Here is a 20,351-nt window from a genome sequence, read left to right on the forward strand (position 1 = left end):
GCTGACTTCCTGCCCTTTGGGCAGGGGGCTGGACTCGATGATCTCCCGAGGTCCCTTCCAGCCCTAATGTCTATGAAATCTATGAAATTCTTATAGTCTGATTTTACATGACTTCTTTTCTCCATATGGAAGATAATCGAATATAGCTGTAAAGTAACTCCAGACAGTTTGTGTTGACTCTTTGCCCAACATCCTGGTTACTAATCCATGGCTTCTATTTCTCTTTCAGAAGATGCTGCTCAAGAAGAACTGTGGAGCAAAGACAAGAGTTATTAAAATTCGTGTAAGTTGCCCATTTCTCTGTTCCCTTCTTGTTTCTGGTATGTCTGAATGTGGTACATCCTTTTGAACCTTTGCAAATAGGAGAGTCTTTGGAAATGTCTTTTGTGCACATGTATAAAAGGTGCTAGTCTGGAGGATTTCTTGAGGGGCAGGAGGGGAGGGGAACAGATAAGAAGTAGCACAATTGAGGCTGGGATGCTAGAGAGGATAATAGGCTACCAGACGTTCAGGCCCAAAAACTGTGGGTTCCTTGAAAAAAGGAACCTTTTCAGTCATGTAATTACCCAAAACTTCTGCCTCTGCAGAAGGTAGAGCTAGTTCTGCAGTAACAGGGACATTGCTAAGAAGGAATGAGATGTATTTGTAGGGTTGCAGGAGCAGAGAGTGGCTGCAGATTATGACTGAAGGGCATCTGCAGAATTGCATAGGACTTGGGTCTGGCATAGGCAGAGAAGGCATCTGCTGGCCCGGATTATCTAAGGTACTCATCTGCCCTTAGCTATGACTGTGTTACTGGGCAGAAACTGAGGTACACAGGGCATTTGTACATGTGCTTGTGCCACAGTGTTGGGCACTTTTAAAAGTGCCCGGCGCTGCGGCGCACACGTTTGTATAAATGGTGAAATGCACATCAGTGCTAAGAAAATGGTGGCGGTGCACTTTTGAACTAAAACCCATCAAAGGAGTTTCAGTTCAAAAGCGCACTGCTGCCATTTTCTCGGTGCTGACATGCATTTTGCCGTTTATACAAATATATGCGCCGCAGCACCAGGAGTGTCAGCTTGTATACAGAGCAGACTTCATTAATCAAGTCTGCTGCAATGTGCTGGATCTCTAGTGTGTTGGACCAGGCAAATGTATGTGTATGACTGTCTAAAGGGATTAAGGACCAGATCCAGTTTGGTTTTGGAGGTGTTTACATTTTAAGTGCTAGGACAGCTACTGTCCAGATGCCATCCTGGAAGAGCAACTGATTTGATCAGCTTCAACAGGAGAAGTGGAGGGGGTCCCCAACCAAACTATTCATATAGGTTGGTGATTAGGGGACTCTTCTGAGAAGTAGGCAGTAGTGATCCAGGACAGGAAAAAGTGGGGTGCAGCAGTGTTAGAGAGCTTGTTGTGCATACATCCAGCAGCCAAGAACAAGAGCTGTCAGTGGCAAACCGGTGGGAAAAGAGGGAGTGACCATACCACCACAGCTACGCCTGCCTTTGATTCCACCCCTGGAAGTGGGAGATGTGGGTCTGAATATTCTTAGTCTGAGGAAGTCCTCTGACCTCAGTCTTGACTTTCTGTGTGAGTGCTCTAATGGCTTATCTGTTGTGGAAAAGGTGGATAGCACCACTACTGGTACTGTTTTTGAGCTGAACTCAGCGCTGTTGGGGTTAGGTGTGCTCAGAGCATGCCTAATGGAGCAAGATCCTCAAGGGATTTAGGAGCCTCCTCCACTGGGAAATTTGGCTGGGATGGAGTGGCCCAACTGGATTAATTCTACACAGGCTTAGAAGATTAAGTCTAGGCTGCTTTGGAGCTTAGGAACCAACATTCGGCTTAAGTCAGGGACCAAACTGGCGTTGGTGCTAAGTGCTTTGTGCCAAGTTACAAAGAAAGTTTGAAGCATAGGAGGGAATTGACCCTGTATTTCCCTAAGTCACTATTTAGTGGTCTACACTGGACCTTCCTCCCCCTCTCTGAGGAAATGATAGCTTTGAGGTCCACTGGCAGCAGTGCCTGGGAGGGTTTGCACAGTTCTCTCTTAATGGCTGTATTGTGTGTTAACTACAGGTGGAAACACTTTATTTTCTCTAGGGCTCCCATCCACCTACTATCTTACTCTGCTTACAATGCTAATACTTGATTTAATCCCAAGGTTAATTGGTTTGATTTTGTTCACTAGTATATTGGAGGGCATTGTGATTGATTGGGGCATGACCTTCCAGACTACAGCATTCCTGACACTAAACCAAGTGCTACAAGCAAGCAAGTCCCATATGATCCTCAGAATATTTGTAATGTACAGGCAAAAATAACACCCTTGACTAACTGGAGAGAAGAAAACAGATGTCCCTTGAGATAAAACAGCCACTATTGCTTCAGTAATTACAGTCAGCAATTAAGATGGTCAGGGGTGAAGAATGCCAAATGCAAACCACAGTGCTTGACAGATGTTTTGTGAGATACCCCTACTCCAAAAGCAAACTGAGCTGAGAACTGGAGCTCCAGCAGCCCACCCAGTACTCTGAATTTCTGCAACAGAGTAGCAGGCCACCACTTCCCTCTACTAGTTTGTGGGTGAATTTAGTACTTCTGGCAGGTAGGGAGAGAGAGGCCATGTACATATTGAGCAGGTATTGCTCAAGCTTCCCATCTGCACTCTGAGGCACTGCCGTCCTGCCTTCTAGGAACCCTGACTCTGACCTGATATAACTCTGATCAGGCATCTTTATCTTAAGCTGAAGTGCATCCCCTTCTGTTCCAGTCTGAGCCGCTGGAAAGCTCTGTCAAAGCAATGCGCTGCACCAATTTCTTGTTACTGAAATATTGTGCTCCCTCAAGGCTGCACCTGTCCCGCATACACACCGTCTGTTTAGATTTGGCCCCCACATTTTGCCATCTAATTACCATATTCCTTCTCTCTCTGTCTTATGTATACGTGCACACATGCACACATACACATGTGCGTGCGTGCGTGCGTGCGTGCACGCAGGCTTTCAGCCTGTTTGTCTCTGTCACTGGCCTATGGTTAGTCCTGTGCTACTGGGGTAACGGTTCCTCTTGGGTCTCAGTTATACCTATCAGGGAAGGTGAGAGAATCAAGTGTAAGTTTCCCCTGGCGCTGTGAACTCATTACTCCATCTTAGTTTGTATGCCCTGGAGAATCTGAAAGACTGAAGTATCCCTCCATTCCCTACTGAGTCTAAGTTAACTCTTACTAAAATAAATAAGCACACCCTTCTGACATGTGACATGAAATTCATGCTTCTTGGATGGCAGCTGAACCAGAACCAGAAGACTCTTAGGGTGCCCATACATGAGCAGCAAGGCTGCTCTGATGCACTGTAATTACAGCACATTGGAGAAGGCTCGATTAATCAAGTCTGCTGGAGTATGACAATTAAGGTGCTCCAGAGTCCAGTGTATCAGCATCCCCACACTTAAAAATGGTGGCAAGGGCACTTAAACTAAAGCTCATCAAACACTGATACACAGGACACTCTGGGAGCTGTATCTAGGATGCAGCTCCCCTGTACCTCCGATGGAGTCTTAGGACCTGCATGGCAGTGTGCAGGAAAGGCAGCCAGCTCCATCACTCAGGGCTTCCCCTGGTGACGTGCGAGTGCCGGGAGTTGCATGTGCACCACATGATAAAGGTGGGCTGGCCTGACTACACTCCTTGTCAGCATATGCAGTGCTGGCTGGAGCTGCAAGATGCTGGGTGGCAGCACCTGTCTGGGCCATGAGCGCCCAGAGTGCCCACCACCTGCTGCTGCTACTGCTGGTGGTGAAGGCTGTGCACTGTAGGGGGAGTGCATGGAGGGTCCCCACACCCCCCACCCTTTTTCACACCCCACAAATACCACATACCCAAACCCTGCCCCTACAAACCTCCCCACCCCCCACACACACACCTCCCCCCCATATACAAAGTAAGACTTTATTTCTGAGTTATGCAATCACCTCTGTATACAGTACGCAAACACAAATCATGACAAAAATATTTTTGTAATAAAATTAAAATATGTCATAGTAGGTGTTTGGCTTTTAGTATGTGATTTGTGTTTTTTTCTGGTTCCAAGATGGCAACCCACCCCCCTCTCCCTCTTCCAGGAAGCAAGGGGAGGGACTTTTGGTGGCAAAAGTCAGGGGTTAGAGGCAGATCTTCCAGTCCCAAGATAATGACCAGGGGGCGGGGTTGCCCATGTGGCCCTTGACAGTAAATGTCCCTCCAGCCTAAATACTGGCCCGCCCCTGGGCTAGACTGTCAAGGCATTCTGCTGTTTGAAGGTGCCAGTAGGCACTTAGGGCTAATTCCAAGTATGGGCTTGGGCACCAAACACAAAATTTAAGCACCTAGATCCAAAACTATAATCTAGAACTTCCCCATACAGTGCCTGTCTAAGCTCACTGGGAGCTTTCCAATTTGGCTTGGAAGCACTTTAGGAACCAGGAATTTTTCTTGTGTGCATGCCTAGAAATGCCCCAGCTTAAGCAGCTGGAGCAGGGATTGTTCACTTAAGTTTAACAAGAATCCAGAAACTGGGCATTGTTCTGATAACATCCCCTGAGAGACTTGTTCTGGTAGCAGTTCTCAGAACACTTACCCGTAAGATTGGACCCTTCACAAAATGCAGTCATGGACACTTCTTTTTTTTGAACGTGGTGACTTGAAAAGGACGCGGTGATATCCAGTTTTTGTGTAATGGCCTATGAGAGTTCTCACCCAAGAAGTTGGAGAACTGGGTTCTAGGTCTTTTCAGCCCAAGTGGGTTCAGATCCATATCTCTTACCCCCCAGGAGAGTGCCCTGACCATCCAGCTGGGGGCACACTCTGTCCTTTGTGTAGAAGCTGGGGTAGTGTCCGGAAGGAGTACAGGATTCATAGGACCAGAAGAAAAGGGGGAGCTTGATTCTATAGCCGAGTAATGGGATAGTCTCCTGGGTGATAATCCAGTGGAAACCCTGGGTTTTGATCTGTGCTATCAGGACTGTTTATGCCTTTTATGTTACACAGTCACTGGATAAGAAGCAGAAATGGTCCTGAGAGCACAGACCAGAATGCAGGACATCTCTCTACTCAGAGTTTCTTGGTGAGCAGCAAAGCTCCCCATTCAGCGTGCTGCCTCTTCTGAATCTCACTCGGAGGTGCCTAACTTGTCTTGTGCAGAAGGTGGGAGCTTGGAGCTTAAACCTGGGTTTTGGGATGCTGCCTGATGGGGGCCAGGTGTTGCTGTGTCTAACTTGTAGGTGCCCAGGTCCTCTAATGAATCTAGTCCTAGCTGTGATTGGTAGAAAGGCCAACGCACCTAACTGTCATTCATCTCATTGGGCTTTGGGGCCTCATCTTCTAGGACACTTTTGTAAATCCCACCAAGCTTCATCTTCAGGCACCTGAATACCTCTGACTATGTCGCTCTTTGCTGGATTTCTCAGAAATGGAGAGTTAGAGGGACATAAAACCACTAAAAAGGAACCATGGGAATGAAACCAGTTGGGCACCTATACATGTGCCGGACATCTGCTCTAATGTGTGCTAATTAGCATGCATTGGAGCAGACTCAATTAATCAAGTCTACTGGAGAATGCAAATTGGCATGCTCCAGCAGCCTCCACTTCGTGTGTGTTCAGCATCCTTGTGCTTCAAAATGGTGGCAAGGGCATTGAACAAGCTTTAGTTAAAGTGCCCTGCCGCCATTTTGAAACACAAGACGCTGAACACACATGACACTGCAGGCGCTTTAGTGGTCTTTAGTGGTTCTGAGAGCTGCTCTAATTAAAGTGCCCCTCCCCCCTCCACCTGGGAGCACATGTAAAGACACCCAAAGAGTCAACCCCAGTTTTGCAGGCCCATCATCCTTTGCTCATGTTTTCACAATTTTTCTCTCTGGAAATTAGGTCTAATCCTGTAGTCAAAATGAGACCCCAGTTTATTGGCTGACAAGGGCTTTATACCATGCCAGTCTACAACATCTTTACCTGAATGAGGGACATATATGGTTTGCTGAATATGTCCCAATGTCGCAGATTCAGCATTGTGACTTCACTGTAATATCTAGCGGGCAGACAGTAAAGAAATATGTTACAACAGAGGTATCAAACTCACTCTGCATCCTGAGCTGGATCTGGACTATGAAGACGCTTCTTGCTTGCTGATCTGGACCTAATGGTAGCAGTGGTGCAAGCCCTGGCAGGTGAGCAGTGTGGGGTTGGCACCACTGTTGCTCATCCCCTGTCACTGAAGGCCATCACCAATATGGCCCTGTTGTCCCAAATTCTGTGGCAGGCCCTGCCCCTGCTTACCCTGCCCCAAATTCAAGTCCCTCTGTGAGCCCCACAAACCAGATCTGGTCTGCAGGTCATGTTCTTGACACTCCTGCTTTACAGAGTGAATTACAGTAGTGTAAAAGTGATGTAGCTATGATGGTCCAGAAATTACATGAGAGGCAAGGATTTCTTATGGTGATATCTTTTATTGGACCACCTGGGCTTGGCTTGTTGGGCTTATCTTGTTCTGGTAAGACCCGATGGAGAATGTTTTGTATTCAAAAGTGTATACAACTCTACAGTTGGTCCAATAAAAGATCTCACCCTAAGAAATCCTTGCCTTTTGCATAGTGAGTATGGTGATGCATAATTATCAGAGACATGTGACTCAATGTCTGAGCACAAAATTTGGGCCTTCAATATTTCCAATATTGTTGTTTGTACTACTGTAACATGGAGTGGCCCCAGTCACAAACCCAGGCCCTGTTGTGATTGCAAATTCTTATTGGCAGTCCCCTACAAACTTTTGTGGCGCGATAAGGAGAAATCACAAGAGTTAGGCTGAACGGCAGGCAGGCAAGCAGGGGAACAGTACTGCCTGGATTGAGGCTCCCTGGGCTCTGTTTCCAGTTCTGCTGAATGGCTTTAGGCAAAATGACTTCACAGTGCTCTGCCTCAGTGTCCCCCTCTGTAAAATGGATACTGTGATCCCAAACACTACCTGTTTGGAGACTTAGAACTGTAATGTCAGTGCAGCACTTTGAAAGAGTGGACACCAAGCCCTCCATGACAGTGGGCTATGTGCTTGTGATAGCTGCCGTTTTAGAAACAGCAACCTTTTCATAGTTTCATAGACGTTAGGGGCTGGTAGGGACATTTTATATGCATTTGCTGTGTTCTGACATTTTGGGGCTCCATTGTCATGTCATCACAGTGTTGTCCTGTCCCGTGTAATGTTATGATGATGTGGCCTCAACCCTAACTTGAGCATGTGCTAGACTTGTTGAGCAAAGATCAAGTTGAGTGGCAGTGATACTGGCCTCCTGCTCTGGAGTGCTGTGTTAGCATTTGGAAATGGTTCTGCTTCTTGAAGCCTTTCTGGAGCAGGTTGACCCAGCCTGGATTTTGCCTTTACATGTACTTTTTCTTATCCAACTAGCTGCACTAAAATACCACTCAGTAATTGTTCGTTGCAGTTCTGCTTCCCTCATGCCAGCACAGGAGTGGTAAGCTGCAGCCTTCTTAGCCTGCTCAACAATTCTTCATAAGCAAGGTGATGATGGGTTACTAATGTGGCAAGGATAAGAGCCTAGATGGATTAAAGCAGAGATTAAGAAGAACCTGAAGCATCACAGCAGCATGTCCTGGTAGGAAATGTTTGTGGGAGCAGATCAGAGGGGTCAGGACCTGTGGTGGAAGAAACTATACTCCAGAAAGTTTATAAATCTGTATAAATCTAATAAATAAACAATGAAATAGGAGGATCGCTACCCACAGACAGACACGCAAATAAATGGGAAGCAACTGGTGTGTGAAGTAGGGGTGTGTGTTTAGTGGATACATGTACTGTGGTGGGTGTACCTGTGTACCACCATAGATAATGGGTATGTCCATGCATAGTGTGCAATAAAATGTGTTGTGCAAAGTGGGCAATGTTTGTATACCTGGATATGGGGGAGAAGTATGTGTCCTCACTGTTGTGACTATAGAAGAGCACCGTGGTGAGCATTTGGGAGTGGTGTGCATGTGTTAGCTACATATTTCAACATCCTCTAGGCATGTAGTTGTGTGCATGTGACAGGTGCTATTGGATTGTCTGACAGAGGCTCCTGCTTGATGGCATACCTCTGTGTTTAACAGTACTGCCAGTTTTCTGTGCCCTGCCTCTCACGGCTTGCTTTGGTTGATAGCCCTATCATCCAGCCTTGTCCTTGTTCTTCTCTTGTGCACTCTGCTTGAGACCTGACAGAGATGTGCTTATCTCAGCAGGCATAAGCTTTTAGAAGGTACAACCTGCAAGTCCCCCATGTGCCTCACAAGCTCTAGCTGGGGCAGGCAGAGAGAGAGTATGGATTTCAGAGCCCATCTGATAATGCGCCTGATCGGAGAGATGTCCTCTGCAATGTGAAAATAAAATAAGTATTTAAAAACAGAATATAAACCATTTATGTTCTTGCCTTGATGTTATCATTGCCTGAGAACACCCTTTGCTTGGACAGGATCCAGATCCTTGGAACAATTTCTCTGCCTCTTATCTTTGGTGTCTGCATCCTAACAGGCCATTGCAGAAATGTGCTGTGTTCCCCCCACCCTGCCAAACAAGGGGCCCTTTCAGGCTGGAGCTCAAGGGGAGAGACACCAGCCTCAGCTCTGTTGGCAGAAGTCCGGGCTAGTCACAAGTGAGAGGCACTCCAGGCAATGGAACGATAATGGGGCAGATCTCTCTGCTTCTGGTGCTGCAATGAGGAACAAAGCTGTGTCACCTTCCAAGGACTTGTGGGGTGGTAACAGGTTGCACACACATACATGCCCCCCATACCACCACCGTCCCCACCCCCGGCAACTGAATTCAGTAAAGCTTGCACAGTACCACAGGATCCTTTTCTGACAATGGTTTTGTGCATTTAGCTTCTCTGGGAGATGGATACCTGTTATGATCCCCATTTTACAGACAAGAGGACTGAGGGACGGACAGGGAATAGACTGGACCAAGGTCAGTCTGGGAGTCTGGCAGAGCCTGGAAGAGAACCCAGTAGTTCTCAGTGAGGAGACCTTGATCTTCGGCTTTTGTTCTAAGACCATCCTTTATAATACACTCAGGAGTGAGATAGGCAGGAATGGTTTTACTGATAAAACATCACAGTTCAGGCCACCCATGTAGTAGAGCAACCCTTCCTTCTGTCCTATGGCAGTTCTGCCATCTGTTGAAAGGGACTGCAGTGTGAAGGGCAGGAAATGCCCATAATGATTCCTCAAACTCTTCTCAAGTTTGTCATTACAGGATTGAAACTGGCCCAGTTGCCAGTCTCACTGAGCTCTAGCCAAGTTCAATTAACTTCAGAGAAGAGCTGGATCCTCCCCAGAGACAGGGAGGATGAGCATCCTGAATTGTTTCAGGTGCGTAACAATTTACAGAAGCCATCCTATGTACCATGAAGGCCACTCTTTGAGTCACGTGACTTGGCTGTGAGGAGGGTCACAGTATGGAAATGTGTGTATGGCAAGTTTCATTGCTCACGCAGCTTTTCCCTATACTTAAAAAAAAAAAAAAAAAAAAAGGCTTAGTGCTGAGAAATAGTTCTGCCCTGGAGACTGCAGGCCTGTATCTAGCTACAGAACAGAAGCAGCAGCTGTATTTCCATCCCACTACACCCCAGATTATGTGCCCAAACCCAGACCTGAGCAAGAGCATCAGTTGGGGTGGGAACCATCTGTTTGTTAATGTAGGCCCAGATCTTCAGCTGGGGTATACTGGCAAAGCTCCATAGAAAGTATAAAATCTTTTCCAATTTATAACAGCCGAGTTCCTCGCAACTTCTCTCAGCCAGGCCACTGAACAGCTTTGAAGTGGCGACATGCTCACTGTTTCCTGTGACCCTGTATGGGTAATCAAGGAACAGCTCCCTACTTAATATAAACAGTGTCTTTATTATAGCAGTTTCTTACAGAGCTGTTACAGGGCCTGCTGTTTTGCCCAGCCTCTCTACCTCTCTTGTTTCACTTCCTGCTCCTCCTTCGGACTCCTCCTTTCTGCCGCTGCTGGTTTTGCCTCTGAGACCCATACATGTCATTACACAGGCTGAAAGCATTGGTACAATGTTACTATTCCCTGAGATCCCTGCCCCTTAAATTGGAGAATTCCTAACAAAGGATTTTACCCTCCATGCCCTCCTTGCAAAGTTCAAAATTAGCTGAGCACAGAATGCTGCATCCACTAAAATATCCAAGTGGAGAGCCCAGACATTGTTTTATTTAGTGTTGTTTTTATTGGATTTCATTGTAAAGTTGGCTGCTAGCAAAGTTCAACCAATCTTATTCCTGTCTCTCATGGCCAGGGGAAAGACAATCACATCTCCTTTCTTCTGCTTCATTGAAAAAAATAATTTTATTGCAACCCACTCTATATACATTCTTGCTGCCTATGCATTTGCTCCCACTAACTAAAGCCTGTTGTGGAGTGATTCAGAGCTTTGTACTACTTATGCTGCTCTATTATGAAGTACAGAGCATACACTAAAGGATGGGAAGGTGGAAGTCCTGGGTCCTATTCCCAGCTCCGCCAAGGAGTCTCTATATTATCTGGCCCAGGTTTGCAAGCCTCAGTGATTGACATGGTGGACAGAGGCATCCAGATGACTAGCTGATCTTTCAAAGCAAACCACTCATAAGGTGCCATTGCTGAAGCTTGCAAAGGTTTGCAAAGGTACAAGATTGAGGAAGTGGGAGTGGTGCCAAAGAATCACAGAGCCTAGGAGAGGGGAAGTGCAGGTGAGGGAGCAAGAATGGAAAGGGTCTGGGGTCTGATGGGATCACAAGTGGGCTGGGGGCAGAGACCTGTAGAGTTCGATAGAGGAAAATGGAAGAGGACAGGGGTCACACTACTAGGAATGGAGCTTCTGTGGCTCCTTGGCTGAAATCATGTGTTGTTTCATGACCTGTGGTACTTTGTTACTGCATTGTTTGGTGCCAGGAGCTGTAGAGGTCTACATCAAAGTTGACAGAGCACTCTCTATCACTACATCCACAGCTGCTGTTGTTGCACCCAGGCTCCCCTTTGTTCAGGAGGCTGTGGGAACGTGGCTGCCATTCACAGCCAGAATCCACAGTGGTGTAATCTTCCCTTCTCATACTTCTTGCCATAATCTGTCCATCTACCACACTTGGCTGCCATGACAGGTAGTTTGCCTGGAGGCAAGTGCACTGTGACAGCCTGTGCCAACAGCCTTGGTATTTCAGGAGAATTTATATTCACTTGGCAATTTTAATTTTTATTCTTTCTAAGTGCAAAAGGATCGTGCCAGGCTGGCTGATTGCATGGAGTGGTGCTATGCTAGGCTAATACAGATGGGAGAATGGGGTTATTCAGCAGTACATGCTGTTGGTTAACTAGGCAAGAGAATTGACCCTATTGTACTTCAGGTTTCAGGGTCGGTCTCTGATCTAAACTAAAAGAGACTGAAAGGGTCAGGCCCAGGCCGTGTTCCTCTGTGGTGGATGGATGTCCTTACCAGAGGAAGTGGCTGGGGGTAGGGGGGCAGAGGTGCTATTGCAACAAACAGGGATGATCCTATGAAGCTGTAAGAGGGAGAATATGGGCTGCATTGTATCTTGTCCAGGTATGAGTCCAGAAACTCTCATCTTGTGTTCTCTCAGTCCTAGTGCTGTGAGAATGCAGGGCTTGCTGTATGAGGAAGAGTCATACTGGGGACATCTTCGTGAGATGCTAGCTGCACAGTACCCAAATAATACTGTGCAGTAATACATCACAGCGTAAAGAGTGCTAATATGCTACTGCACAGCATTAAGCTAGTGCACCGCAGCATCACTAAAAAGGTGTTTGGTAGTGCTACTGCACAGTAACTCTGGTTAGTGTGCATTTATTTAGTACTTGCTTATACAAGTACCAAATAAATGGACAGTATCCACTGCATAGTAGTGTCTCATGTAGACACTTCCAGTGTGATTCTGTGTTCCCACTAAATGCATTCTCTTTCCAAAGGAAGCATAGGGTTCAGAACACAACTTTTCATTTAAATCTCAGAACACAGAGTTTCGCAGGCGCATTATGTTGCCCGAAAAGTACACCTTTCTAGATGCATTGCCTTTCCTTTCATCACATTTCTTCTGGCTCTAGGATGAATGGGCAGGCTGAATCAGAGCTTGCAGTGAGCTTTCTCATAGGCATGGAAGTGTACCAGAAAGAGGGGAGAAAACCTGTCTCTTAGGTTGGCATCAGCAAAGGAAAAGCCCTAGATCTGGCACATTTCCCAGTCTGCCTGGTCAGGGGTAACTGTGCATAAAAGACCTATTCACACTCTTTGAAGGTCTCCAAAGAAATTTGTATATTGTCCAGTTGCTAGTCTGGAGGGCTGCTAGTTGCCACCTGACAACTCTGCAAATACATTTGCAAACATTCGGTGGTGGCGAGGGTGGAATTTATCAGGGACACTGATGTGTTTATGTGACCTTAGAAAGCTGAACTGACCTTAGCAATGCTGCAATGCAGTGTGAAGTGAGTGGTGGGCAGCAGGCAGCCCTCAGATAGTGGACTAGACCAGGTCTCTTCCTTACCATGGGCTCAGAGAAGGGTGCAGAGAGAAGGGAAAGTCGGTGCTATGTCTGAGAACAGCAGAACTGGGTCAGAGCTGACAATGCCTGATTTGGATTCGAACTCTTTCAAGTGAGGAAGTGTTATATACAGAATTTCTTTTTCTGGGGGTAGTAGAAAACACGTTGTTTACATATAACCAGGGGCTCGAAGTTAAGTTCTTTCATGAGCTGTGTTTTGGATGTTGTCCCAGACTAAGTTAAGCATGTGTGGGGGTGATGGAAAGGAGGTTGGGGCTTGTGTTTGTAAAGCCTCACGGTCTTTGATCTCCAGATCCCCAGCTGGTGTAAATGGCCAGAGCCCCATGGCAGTGAAGGGAGCTGCAGCTGTTTACACTGGTGGAGGATCTGGTCCCATGTGTAAGCTATTGCCACTGAAGCAGGAAAGGAATTGTGAAGGAACTGCCTTTCATCTGAGGGTCGCAGTGCATGAACACCCATCCATCAATCCTCACTGTGTGCCTCATTTCCCTAGGTTAAAGATGAGAAACTGAGGCACAGGAAAGGAAAAGTAGCTTGCCCAGGGCTTCATGCTAAGTCTGTGTGAGAAATGGGCTGAGGCCCAGGTGCCTTAACTCCTGGCCCATGATCTCTGATTTTATACATCAAAGCTGAAGTGTCACTGTTGTTTTCTGTCAACCTGACAGGGGGGACAGACAGGAGAGAGAATTTGTGTTAAAACTACTGCACCCACAAACACCACTGTGTGGATCTAGGCAGCCTTACGTGAGACTCATCTGCAAACAGAGGAGGGGGGCCTTCTCCCCACCCCTGACACTTTCTATGGAGGGCATCATGCACAGTCATTTCCTCCTTTGCAAAGCCTCACTAGGGCCTTTTTCTACAGTATCTGGGAAACCTTTACAGATTGCATTCACCTTTTGTTCCAAAGGCCTTTACAAATGAATCTGTTTAACATAGCACAGGAATACGTCAGAACCACATAAGTCAAGGAGTGAGAGACTTCTGTGTCCAAGTAAAACTGCCAAGGGAGCTTTGGCAGGTTGTGTGGATTGAGTTGTGATCTGGCCAGAATAACAGGGCTAACTCCCTTAGTTTTATGGAAAGCACCAAGGACCTCAGTTTTACATCACTTCCAAAAGTGGAAATCTCCAGTACAGCTCCTCCTATCAACATGCTGTGGCATTAGATGAATAGTGGCTTCATGCTAAGTACAGACAGTCCAAAAACCTGAGGCTGAATCGATTCAGTCTTCGTAGGTTAATCTAAACTGCATTGATTGAACTGAAAAGCAAGTGAACCAACATTCACTTTTGAGTCCAGAAATGCAGCTACATGCCTGCAGTGTCTCAGGCCAGAAGCTGGAGGGTGCTAGAGCACAGTTCCCTGCTCAGCTGCGGCAGGCAGCTTGGGCCAAGGCTAGCCCACCCACCCTGCAAGGGGGAGGGAAGGTTGTGGGGGAGGTGAAAAGCATCCTGGGGTGCTGGGGGACTGAGAGTTTACTTGAATCTGGAGGGGATCTGGGACAGAAATTCAATAAACTGATTTAACCTAAATCAGTTAAGTCTGATACGACATCCATCCAGGTTTATCTTAAATTGGTTTTGGTCATTTTGAAAGTGTTTTATGTGCACTGAACTTCTGTTGTGTTACAGATTTGAACTGGTTTCCAATCACTTATACTGGTTTATGTGTAATTTTTGTCCCTAGCCTTAGGGTTTTTTCATCCTTTTTAGTAATTTCCCATTTAACTCTACCTGAGGCGAGTGCTGCCGCCCTGAACTCCAGATGCTTCCCCCCCACTCATTTATTCTTTTCCATGGAGAACATTATTGATGCCTAAAGTAGAGTATGGTCAGGAAGTGAACTTGGGCTGCGATTGCAAATTCCTCTGCTTTTAGAGAGCTGCAGATCTGATTTACATCAATTTTGGATATGTTCTGTAATCTTTAATTGGTGTGGTGACACTGGTTACTTTGGAGGTAATATGTCCAGTTGTTATCCAAGGTATCTTAAGGTGAACTTAATTGTTAATGTTTCAAGCTGTGTTGTTATCTGCTGCATTTCTTCAATGCTGCTAACAGTTTGCAAGTACGTGCATGTGAGAGGAAACATGTCTGAGAGAATATATATAAAAAGTGTGTATATTATAAAATATATATAAATGTGTGCTTGTGAGTAACGAAGTAAGTGCTCAAGTGTGTATAAGTGCATGCATTGGTGAGTGTGCCCAACTGAAGCTGTGACTTCTCTGCAGTTAATTCAAGTGATCTGCCTTTTGAGTTAGCTCAGCTAATGTAAGGGGCACGCAGAGGTAACCAGCCAGCTGCACAAGACTGATTAGATTAGTGCAGAGTGACTACACCAGCAGCTGATGAGTTGTGTGAACTGGAGCTGGAGTCTATACCCCTGAGGGGCTGGCTTGAGTTAAAGGCACAAGCAAACTTGAGTTAAAGTTGTGCATGGGTGTGGACAGGACTCAACACAGTATAGAGACAAACCCTGTGACAGCATGTGCATCCCTGTGTGTGTGTGGGAGGGAATGGGGGGAGGTGGCAAGCAGGAGTGATCAGGACACCTAGGTGCAGGAAGGTGTGTCTATCCATGTGACCATGTGAGTAGGCATGCCCATGCCAGTGTACATACAGTGTACAGTTGCGGGTAAGCACACACATGTGTGCAGCTAGAAGCAAACTTCCTTGCCAACTGGTATGTGTGTGCAAGTGGATATGTAAGTGTTCGAACAAGCATGTTGCCCTTCTGCCAAGAGCCAACTTGTTGCTTCTCAGCCTGCACTCCAGGGCTAGGGACAGACAATACACATAAACCAGTTTAAGTGATCAGAAACTGGTTTAAACCTGTAACAGAACAGATGTTCAGTGCACATAAACCAGTGTAAAAATGGCTGAAACCAGTTGGAGATAAATCCGGTTGAACGTAGTATCAGACTTAACTGATTTGGCTCAAACCGGTTTATGCAATGTCTGTCCCAGACCCCTTGCTGGTTTAAGATAAATCAGGCTCTGCCAGCAATCTGGGTTGGGTGGGGCTTTCTGCTTCACAGCAGGGCTGGCCCTCCCCTCCGCTCCCTGGCTGGAGCTCCAGCAGAGACTTGCAGGCACAGAGCATCTGCTTGGCTTCTTCCTGCTAAGCAGGGATTATTCCCCCCACCCCTCTGCCTTACATAGACATTTCAGCATTAGCTAGCAGACCACACACTGGTTACGGTCCAAGGTGTGGGAGAGGACAAAGTCAGACATGCCTTTTGGAGCTAATCAACAGGTAGTTTAATGTCCTTCCTTGGAAAAGCTGTTTAGGAAGAGCTTGGAGAGAGACTTTGTTTTCTTAATGGGTTGATAAATACTGAGTTACCAGTGATAAACATTCCCTGATGGGCTATTGGCAGGGGAGGGGTGTGGAAATAATAAGAGTGTCTTTCTGGGGCCTGGCCAAGCCCCCCTCAGCTTGGCTCTGTAGAAGGGAAGGGAGGGCTGCTCTAGTACCTCCTGGCTTCTAGGTGAGCCACTGCAGGGATGTGCCTGCATTTCTGAAATGAAAAGGGAATGTCTATCCACCTCCAAATCAGTTCAGGCTTTTCAGGTTATACTAACCTGCAAAAATTGAATCAATTCAGAATCAGGCTTTTTGAATGTCTGTCCCTAGCCCAGCTGCTTAAATAAATTGCTTAACCAGTTTAGGTCCCTGGTTAATGATTGCTATTAGCGGGCAGCCCGTAGGAGGCTGGGCTCTGTGAGAATCTCCCAGCTGCCTGCAGTGCCGTGAGGGTGAAAGCACTACCCTTTACATCAACTGCAGAGTGTCTGCTTTGCAAGGATCCTCCACAAGAATAAGTCTAGATGTTGCACAGCAAGGGCTGCCAAACAAGTTTATGGCAAGCCCTACCCAGGCTTGCCAAGGCAGGAGTGACTCACCTCTCCTTCACTCAGTCTCACCTCACCTTCCTTGTGGTGTGCTGGAGGGTGCCTGTGGGAAGTACAGTTTTGTAAGGAAAGCTCTCCAAGCAGAGGAGGGCAGCAGGCAGAACCAGGAGGTGACTAGGTTCGCTTCTCTGGTAATCCTCCCAATCTCTCATCTTTCCGGGAGGAGATTTCTAGCAGTTCACATCGTGCTGAGTATTAAGGCAGACCATCTCATGCTGTGCTTCCCAAATGATCTCACAGATGAAGCAGGGGTGGGCTTGGCCTGGTCAGACCTAGGGTTGGGAGACTGAGTGCCAAAGAAAACTCCAGCTTCTCAGGAAACATGAGCAATTTACTTGAAGATACCCCTTGTGCGCTACTGGCCGTCTTGAGAATGGGCATGAGCGAGAGATCCTGACTGCTGGAGGTTATGAGCAGTTGCAGAGCTGTTTCTGCACTGATGCAGGTGTCCCAAGAACGTTCCAGTTAGGGTACTTGCAATCCACTTCAGAGCTGGCTGCACTTCAGTCATGGGGGAAATAGTACATGCAGTACAGTCCATGAAGTGTCTTTGTCTCACAGGTGCAACATGAACGTATGATTTTTCATTTTTATTACCTGGGCCTACCAGGCAAAAAATCTGCAATGCTGGTCCCAGTGTATAAGGTGCTAGGCATAAAAAAAGGCAGCCCCTACCATGCAAAAACTGCTACCCATCTGAGCGTGGTGAGAAACAATGGCAGTTTGCTGGGGAGGGACAGAATAGCAACAGATTGGTTATGAGCAGCAGCCACCCTGTGATTCCTTCCATTGCCAACATTTTCCAGGATTTCCACCCCACCTCTGCCCTTGCCTAATGCTGTGCTCTTCTGGGTGTGCTATGAAGGCTGCCTTGCCCTGCATGGAGAACTGAGAGCGCTACCCCAGGGCTCCTGTATGCCCCCAACATGTGAAGAGTTTTGTGGGTGACTTTTACATGTCCCTTGGGCCCCTCTTTCCACTGTCTTCTCCTGCTTCCTTGTTCTTTGGCACCCACCAGAAATCATCTCATTCAGACGTCTCCCTTAATCCCATCTGACATTTCAAAATGGAGGGCACTGCCAGGCCCTTTGTTCCTTTTCCCTCTTGGCATTGACAGGCCGTTTCTCTGCTCAGGAGAGGGACAAATGTGCTGATTTATTCTGCCCCTTAACTCTGAATAGGGGTTGCTATGTTACCCTCCAGCTCCGAGGGCTGCCAGAGCACACACCATATATAACCCACAGCAGGCGTCTGTTGAGCAAAGGCCCTTAAATCTGCCTTTCTTGTTTCTTGTGCTGGCAGCCAAGGTGTCAGGGGGGATGGAGCAGGGCATGATTTTCTGGCTGGCTGGAGCTTTGGATAGAGCTGATGCCAGGCACAACACTGGCATCTTCGGTCCTGAAGTGCCACCTCCATTTGTGGAAGGGGCAGCTGGGCATGCAACACACACACATTTGTGTGGTGTTCCTGTAAAATAAGCATTGTCTCTTAGTGGCAAAGCCAGGAACAGCCCTGTGGGCCCTAGCTCTAATTGCTGCTGCAGCTGGGGAACAGCCTGGATGGTCTAACTGGTCTTTTCCTTCTCTAAGCTGTAATGACCACATTGGCTAGTTCAGCTGGCCGGAAAGCTTGCAAGGAAAGGTTGCATGTTTCTGACCTTTCAGTGCTGATTACAAATTAAAATCTGCAGGGTGGAGGGCAGGGGGGATCAAAGATTATGGTCACATGCCGCGACAGCCACATGTTAGACATGACCTTGAAGTGTCAGAGGTCACATCTCTGTACCAGGAGACAAAAGAGCTGCTAATTGTTTCTAAAAGCCCTAATCCCTGGACAAAAGGGTCTTCCATCCAGGCTGGGTGAGAAACACTTGCATTCAGGAAAATTGCAAGCCCTTGGAAGGGGGCACGCAGAGGAAACTGCGGGGAGACTGGAGCCTGCTTCTGAGCCATCAGGCCCATGGAGAGCTAGAGAGCGGACTGATGTTACCTTCTTTCTGCACCTGATGCTCAGGACAATATCCAAACTCCCCTTGATGTCAGTGGGAGAAGAATGGGAAAGCAAGAGAAGATGTAGGAGGAATATTTGCATGGGTTTATATCCAGGGGAACTCAAACATGTGACACTGTGGCACTCAGAGGTGCCACACAAATCCTTATGAGGCTGTTCTAGAGTCCAAGACGCATGCTCCATTGGTCATGGGTGGAGCTAGGATTTTGACAAGGTGGGGGTGCAGATGCTGTGACACATCATCGCGTATGACACGACACAGTTTTTTCCCAGTTAAAGAGAAACTAGAAGCTTTACTAATATGCTAGGGTGCTATCACTCTTTTACTCAGTTTAAGATCAAAGCAGAAACAAATATAACTTGCAATATGCACTAATTTGCTAAATTAGATACAAAGGTAAAAAACAAATCAAAACAGTAAAAATAGTCAAAATAGGTAAAAATAGTCAAAATAGATCAAAGGTATTGTGTCATGAGTCCTGCAGTCATTATAGTTAAATATATGTCTCTTATTCAGATTCATAAAACAAAATCTAGCCTTCTTGTGTACCTTGCCAGTCCTTCAGTATTTCACTGTGGGCACGTCTATGTGTGCTTTTATGCGCGCCTAAATTTAGGTGATTTAGGTGCACATGTACATGTACACGTGCTAAGGCGCATTAATGCAGTATGCAGACTGACTTGGGACTAAAGTTAGTCCCAAGTTAGTTGACATACACAGCGTTAATGCACCTGAGCACATCTCACATGAGTTAAGGCGCTTTAGCTGTTCATGCCTAAATTTGGTACCTGCTTTTAGGGGATAATTTATGTAGACCTTAAAAAAACCCAAACAAACCAAAAACCTAAACCAAAGCCCAGGAGATGACTGGAGGAGACTGCACCTCCATAAGATGGGGGAAGCCTTATTTTAGCATTAAAATCCCTGTTTCAGTTGTGGCCAGAAGAAGAGTTGGTGGAAGTGCAGGTCCCTGCGCTGCACCCCAGAGGATCTCCCAGGAAGCTGTATTCATCTTGCATTGCAATATGGTACCCCTCCTGGATCTCTTACTGTGTTCTTGGTCTTGCCATGCTGTTGAGGCTGCAGTGACAAGAGAGAGAAGTCTGTAGAGCCTGGGCTGTGAGGCCATGATAGGGGTCCATAGAGAACAGTGAGCTCCAGCCAGGCTCTGGGGTCCTTCTCTGAAAACAGACTCTCTCGAAGCTCTGCAGATAAGCTCAGCTGCTGAGTTTATGTCATCCCCTCCAGCCATGCCCATGCCTGGGCTGTCTTCGACATCTCCGTTGCTTTGCTGTCCACCTCCCCCCATTTATAAACCAAGTAGACTCGTTCTCTGGAACATGCACTTGTGTCCAAGACTGGAGACTCTGTTTAGGAGTTCAGAAGGGCAGGCATGCTGGGTATCTCTGTGACAGGCTTAAAATAAGGAAAGGCTTGATTTTCAGAAGTGCTGGGCACCCACCTCTTCAATGGATTTTCCATGGGAGTTGCTGTACCTTGAGTTTCTGAAAATCAGGCCTGGCCATAGGAACCTGTTTGTAGTGAACTGATATACCCCAAGTCCCTCTATTGTGAAAATACACAAGGATTGCAATGCATCGTCCTGTTTAATCCCTTGGTTAGAGTCAAGCCTTCCCAGAGAGTGTAGAAGTAGTAACATCAGTATAAAAAGAGTTTGATGCATGAATGAGCATAATACAGATTTGACAAACCAGTTGACATAATGAGTGAGGTGAGATATGTTACAGAGAGAACCTGAGAGCAAGAGGGGCTGGATTAGAGAGCTAGGAAGACTAAAGAAAGTTTCAGGACAAATGAAGTACCAGTTCCAGAGAAATTAAAAACAG

At 46.7% G+C, this 20,351-nt stretch overlaps 1 protein-coding gene across 3 annotated transcripts in view; it reads left to right on the top strand.

Moving 5' to 3' along the window:
- The window catches only part of LOC109319816, a 101,037-nt gene that overhangs the window by 57,176 nt on the left and 23,510 nt on the right, over positions 1-20,351 (top strand). For 2 of the 3 annotated variants that reach the window (XM_019549608.1, XM_019549606.1), the window contains exon 4: positions 230-283. In XM_019549608.1, coding sequence (XP_019405153.1) covers positions 230-283 — 54 coding nt within the window. The remainder of the gene's footprint in view (positions 1-229; positions 284-20,351) is intronic. The other variant, XM_019549607.1, reaches the window with a different exon arrangement.

Source organism: Crocodylus porosus, unplaced genomic scaffold (genome assembly GCF_001723895.1).
Source record: "Crocodylus porosus isolate Cpor-Errol unplaced genomic scaffold, CroPor_comp1, whole genome shotgun sequence".
NCBI lineage: Eukaryota > Metazoa > Chordata > Crocodylia > Crocodylidae > Crocodylus > Crocodylus porosus.